This window comes from Chaetodon auriga, chromosome 10 (assembly GCF_051107435.1).
Source record: "Chaetodon auriga isolate fChaAug3 chromosome 10, fChaAug3.hap1, whole genome shotgun sequence".
Lineage (NCBI taxonomy): Eukaryota > Metazoa > Chordata > Actinopteri > Chaetodontiformes > Chaetodontidae > Chaetodon > Chaetodon auriga.
In genome coordinates this window covers 27,406,011-27,412,010 of record NC_135083.1, presented here as the reverse complement: position 1 = coordinate 27,412,010, position 6,000 = coordinate 27,406,011, and the positions used below count along the sequence as shown (strand labels likewise).

Here is a 6,000-nt window from a genome sequence, read left to right as displayed (position 1 = left end):
CGCAGTTTTTTGTGGTATATTTTTCAGTAACCAGAGAAGCCAATGTGCACCGAATTCAGAGAATCACCCAGTACCGCCTCCACCGGCACAGATGGGTCAGGCTGAACCCGAGCCGCGTGTCGGAGAGAGAGGGACGTCGTCTTGGAAGACGCCATCCTCACCGAGGAAAACGGGCTCTGCGTCCACTAACACACCCTGATCACACAAACAACTGTTTACAGTACAACAACAATAAAACTACAACACAAACATCAAACGCAAAGTCAGAAAAACAGAGAAAAGTTTGAAAAAAAAAAAAACACACCGAAACTCACCACCGAGAGAGAGAGAGAGAGAGAGAGAGAGAGAGAGAGAGAGAGAGCGCCGACCGACCTGCTGTAATCCTCTGAGTATAAACCGGAGTAGTACAGTGAGCGAACCTCAGTGTGAAGGATGGGAGATCAAACGCTGCCATCCTCCTCCACTCTGATGACAGATGGAGCATCCTTCAGTCTGAGCAGCAGCACCCAGCAGGATGACTGGTCCTATCGCCCTCTGCTGCCTTCTCCTCTCTGCTCACTCTCTCCATCTAACAGCTGGTAAGTGGACATAACGCACAATGAGCACCTTCTCCGGGAGACTTGTGCAATGTTTGAATGAGAGGAAGATCAGGTTGCTTTTGTGATTCTTGTGACGATGATTCTAGTGTTTTGACCTGCCTGAGTTTTAACGTGTGTTTTAATCTTTCTTGATCCAACATACAGACTCTCTGGTCTGGTAGATTTTTTTCATAATTTTCACATGATGTTCTTAGACATAAATATCTTGATATGTTGATTTGTGGAATGTGGTCTATAATGTGTGGTTGTGGTTTATAGCTGTAAACTGAGATCATTGTCACCAGTTGTGTGATGAGCTTAATCATGAATGACTGAGAGCCACTCATTGCTTTTACTGGATTTCATTCATCAAATGGTGTGTGTGTGCGAGTGCATGTGTGCCATGTGTTTCCGTATTTCTTAAACCCTTCATTGTGGTCACTGTTGACCTTTAGAAAAGTAGTTTGTCAAAAAACTCTGTAGCTTCTCCCAGGTCTTTCAAATATATCTAATGGTCTTCATCAGCAATTGAGGTCACTGTCTGTTGATAGAAAAAAAAAGCATCTTTCCGGTTTTTATACATTCACAAGGGCGGCACGGTGGCGCAGCAGGTAGTGCGCGTGCCTCATAGCAAGGTCGCAGTTCGATCCCCGGGTCGGACAGGGCCTTTCTGTGTGAAGTTTGCATGTTCTTCCCGTGCATGTGTGGGTTCTCTCCGGGCACTCCGGCTTCCTCCCACAGACCAAAAACATGCTCATTAGATTAATTGGTGACTCTAAAATTATCCTTAGGTGTGAGTGTGAGTGTGAATGGTTGTCTGTCTCTATATGTGGCCCTGCAATCGATTGGTGACCGGTTCAGGGTGTACCCCGCCTCTTGCCCGTTGACAGCTGGGATAGGCTCCAGTCCCCGAAACCCCGAAAGGGATAGGCACTATAGAAGATGAATGAATGAATATATTTACAAGTTATGGAAGAAATTTCCTACGACAGTGATGGTACCTGGAGGGCATCAACACATCATGACATTTAGGTACAAGAGTTAGTGTGTGTTCCATGTTGACTATGTGAGTTCAGTTCAGTGTTAAATGCTGCTGTGAGTGTTTCAACTGTTCTAAGTGTTAGATGTCAAGCAGACTTTACAGTCCAACACTTGTTTCCATACAGGATGAAAATCTACTTGCACAGAGTTACTTGAGATTTGGATATTTGGTTTTACTGTTGTCATAGTCACTGTGCGTTATTGTTCTATGGCAATGCAGTGGAGACCTTTCAGAACTGTATTATTACAAATAATAAGTGTCTGCCATGAATGCTATGACCAGGACAACAGAAAAAGGACACAAATACATACAATGGAGGTAGAGCTGGTGCAGATCAATAATGTATTCCCACAAATACGATTTTAGGCCTACAAAACAATGAGGCAGACAGGCAGGTATAGGTGACAAGATACCAGGACACAGATTAACAGGTTTGATGACTGATACTCTGTCATCCCAAACCGAAAACTCAATTTTCTCTGTCTACACGTCAACACTGCAAATGGATTTTTTTTTTCCCATCTTCACCCTGGAAAGAGTTTTCCAAAAGCTCCACTTTCATTCCTTTGTGTGTGGACAAAAGGACAGAACACAGAGAAAAAGGTACAATTTGAAAATGATCCATGTATGTGTGGATTAGGCATATGACCAGTACATATACTGAGGAGTTGATGAGGAAATATGTAACAGGTTGAGGGAAGAGAAGGAGCAGGTAAGAGCTTATTGGCTGGGGAAAACACTGAGAACAGGATAGAGCTGATAAAACTTGATGCAAGGTATGTGTAGAGGGAAAATGACTGGGTAAGGAGCACAGGAACTTAGAAGTGAAACTGTGTAAACAGACCACAAAATCCCAGACAACACTGCAACAGGACCATGAAAGTGTGACACAGTAAAAGCAGAATTTCATGGATCATAACTGAGCAAGTTTTAAGACTCTACAAGTAGATGTTTATAGAATAATTTATTTCAAGATTATCAACACCAATTTGCATGATTATTAACACCACAAAATGAACAACTCCTCAGGGGTACAGACCTCCAGGGGCCAGGTTCAGTGTGTGACAATTGGTTTTTGGTCATTTGATTAATTATGAATATGCTAGTAAATTTGAAAATAGAGGTACAAAATCAACTAAGGTGGGTTTAGCATTATTACCTAATAGTGTGGCTCTGTCTTGGAGAAGGGCTGTGTCAGAATCTTAACACATTTCTAATTGTAGTTTGTGCTCATGCAAGTCACATTTATAAATAATGTTTTTAATCAAATTACCATGAATGGACTGAAGCTGCTAAATTCTGCTGTTTGCACAGCACCTAATGGGAACCTGTGGGAAAAAAGGGTATATACACAATGCAGAGCCCAATATTCCTTGCAATTATTCTCATATTGGATGGTTTTGCATGTCACAATTTATATACAGAGATAAGGCTTAGTGCCAGTGCAGGAAATAGTGTGTCCTTTTTATGAAGAGAGGAGGACAGAGAGGACGTACAGGTTGTGATGATGGATGGGCATATATCAGGTCTGACTCAGATGCAATTAACATTCACCTGTTATTTAAACATCTATAGCCCAAATCATAACCGGACCATAACCCAAAACATACTTAACCATTCTTTCTTTGTCATAACCACAATTTTTCCTTGATCATAACCACGAACCAATTTTGCAGGAAGAAAGAATTTGAAAAAATGTCATCAAATGTTAAAAACTTTGTCATTGAACGTGATCCGAGGTTTTGCAGAATTGTCCAATATCCATGTTCTTCTTTGGTTACTCCAAGGCGAGTGTTAGGGTTCGAGCTAAGGTAGGCCAGGACCCAGTTGCGGAGACAAAGGAAATCATGATTTATTGATCCAAAAGTACAAACCAAAAATCACCTGAACCAAGGAAAAACGCATACAAGCGAAAAAACAGAAATTTACCACCACGGGAAAAAGTATCAAAACAAAGACGATCAGAAAAAGGAACTAAGAGCAATAACAAAGTAGCAAAACAATGAAACTCAAAATCACCAGACAACTGGGAGAAACTACTATCAGAATAGCTGAACAAAAGGCGACTATGAAAACTCACAGTGAAAAAATAACAATGCGAGAGAGCACTGGAGGCAGGAGGAGCGGGACCAGAGCCAAGAGAGTTTATGGCAGCGAGCTGCATGCGATGGAGAACAAAGGGAATAGTCCGGCACAGGAGATGAGCATGAGGTGCTTTAAGAAGCCGAGCTGATTAACTGATGAGGTGCAGGTGTGTCTCATGAAGCTTGCTCCCAGAGTAACTCGGCCCGCCTCTCTCTCCCGCTCCAACCTGCTGATTGAGATCCGACCCGAGACCACAGCCATAACAGAGAGTGAACCACACATTTTTAGGTCCGTTTAACATCTGGCCAAGGTGAAGTGAATGGAAACCTGCAATAAATTATGAATTATAATAAATAATAACAAAACATCAAAAAATGAAAACATTGGAAAACTATCTGCTTTGGAAAAAAAGTACATGTGAATATACAGTACTTCAATATTGCTGTGTAAATCCAGCTGCTGCAAGCTATTGTGATGGCTCCTGTTGATGTCTAAAGCAAAACATATTTTGTATTAAAGGGAATTCAGATTTTATATAGCCTGGTGATGTGTCTTCAGAGCAGGAGAGATCATCTAGTAAGTTACCTAATGCTGTTTGGAGATTATTCCTCTTGGGGATCAAAGGCCCATTGTCCTACTCTGACCCATATTGCTGAAGGTAATCTGTACTTCAAATCACAAAGCACATGGATGTTAATCCCAAAGCAGAATTCACAGAATTTCTGTTGATGATGCTGGGAGCCTCTGTCTATAGTTTGCATTTTGAATGATTCTCCCTTCCCACTGCTCGAAACTACAGAAATGAAGCAGCCTGAAGCCCTCCACTGATGGTATGTGGAGCACTGACACAGTCCACAGTGCCAGTATCCAGTTTTCCCAAGATTTTCCCACAATTTGCCCTTCTACTGTCCTCCTGTCTTTCCCACATTTGTATATTTCCCATATAAAGATTGGCTGTAACATTGACAGGAGGCATAACTGCCTGGCTCTACAGTAATGCAGGTAGCACTGTGTAAAACATTAGCTGTAAAACTTTGTACAAGTTTCTCGCTAAATAGGATATTTTATAAAAGTCAAGCTTTGTAAAATATTCCATGAATATTTTAGCGTATCACAAATCTGCCATGCATAATCACATAACCCATACTCCAACATACACACTTTAACATATTCCAGAAACATATTCCAATGAATGTACTATTGTTCCTATCCATTTTCTGACCCTCTCCTGCCAATTTTCTCAGCTGTGCTTTGTGTACAGTGATAATTAGCATTGTAAGCATGATGAATGTTAAATCATCTACCTCAATGTGTTTCAGTATGCCTGATAATTTACTCGTTAAACCTTTGTTTGTGTACAGAACTGAACTTTTGACAGAGCCAGGCTAGCTGTTCCCTCCTGCTTACAGTCTTTATGTTAAGCTAGGATAACCAGATACTGACTAAACACATTGATTGATCTGAACATAACTCACTCTTAGACAGAAAGTGAACAAATATATCCTAAAAAAAAGTCAGTAAAATACCTGCATTATCTCATCACATTTATTCCTATTTTACCTTGCGTGCTTTATGCTAAAATATTTTCTTTTCTGGCTCTTATTTTTAACAAAATATGTCAGTTGAATAGTTTGTCTGGTTAGTGTGGATTGTAGAACGTTTTTGTTCTGTTGCTCTGGAAAAGAGTTCCTGATGTTCAGAAGATGAAAGAAATTGTCTTTTAAGAGGGATTTCGTCTCAAAGTTAGCCAGATGACAGATGTGGTCATAAATATAGAACTGAGCTCTGTGATCTCTGGTATTAACATGAGGTGAATTTCCAGCATTTACTATTCAAAACAAGTTTTGATTTGCCTGATGTCTACCATTCCTATTGCGCAGTGTAGCAGCATCAGTTGAACAGTCTTTGTAATCTTTCAACCTGCTGCTGATGTGTTTGAATGTAGAGTCTTTTATCTAACAGCAGAATAGGCTCTCTGCTTTCTATATTGGGAGACATTTACAAAAGGGAGCAGTTTGGCTGGATAAGCCAGCTTCATCTCCTCCAGCAAAGACAATGCAAGACATGGAATATCAAGCAAGTTAGAGTGCACAGCCCTCTATAAAGGCTAAGCATTTGAATTGTTCTTTCTATGCCTGTCACATTAAAGTAGGGCAAAAGCAACCATAGTCCAACCATAGAGACAGCAATATCACTCCTCAGTATCTCATTTCACTAATCTTAATCTCATTCCAAAATATGGTTTCCCTCAGTTAAATAAATGCTTTCTGTTGTTTACAGTGGAAACAGTGGAGT

The 6,000-nt window shown here is 40.6% G+C and overlaps 1 protein-coding gene across 3 annotated transcripts in view; it reads left to right on the top strand.

Moving 5' to 3' along the window:
• The first annotated feature begins 379 nt into the window (after positions 1–379).
• Positions 380–6,000, top strand: part of igsf21b (immunoglobin superfamily, member 21b) — a 121,484-nt gene continuing 115,863 nt past the window's right edge. Inside the window, exon 1 of one of the 3 annotated variants that reach the window (XM_076740597.1) lies at positions 380–578. Coding sequence is in view for 2 of the 3 variants with exons in the window: in XM_076740593.1 (XP_076596708.1) it covers positions 515–578 (64 nt within the window). In the remaining variant the exon portion in view is untranslated. The remainder of the gene's footprint in view (positions 579–6,000) is intronic. The other 2 variants (XM_076740593.1, XM_076740594.1) reach the window with 2 other exon arrangements.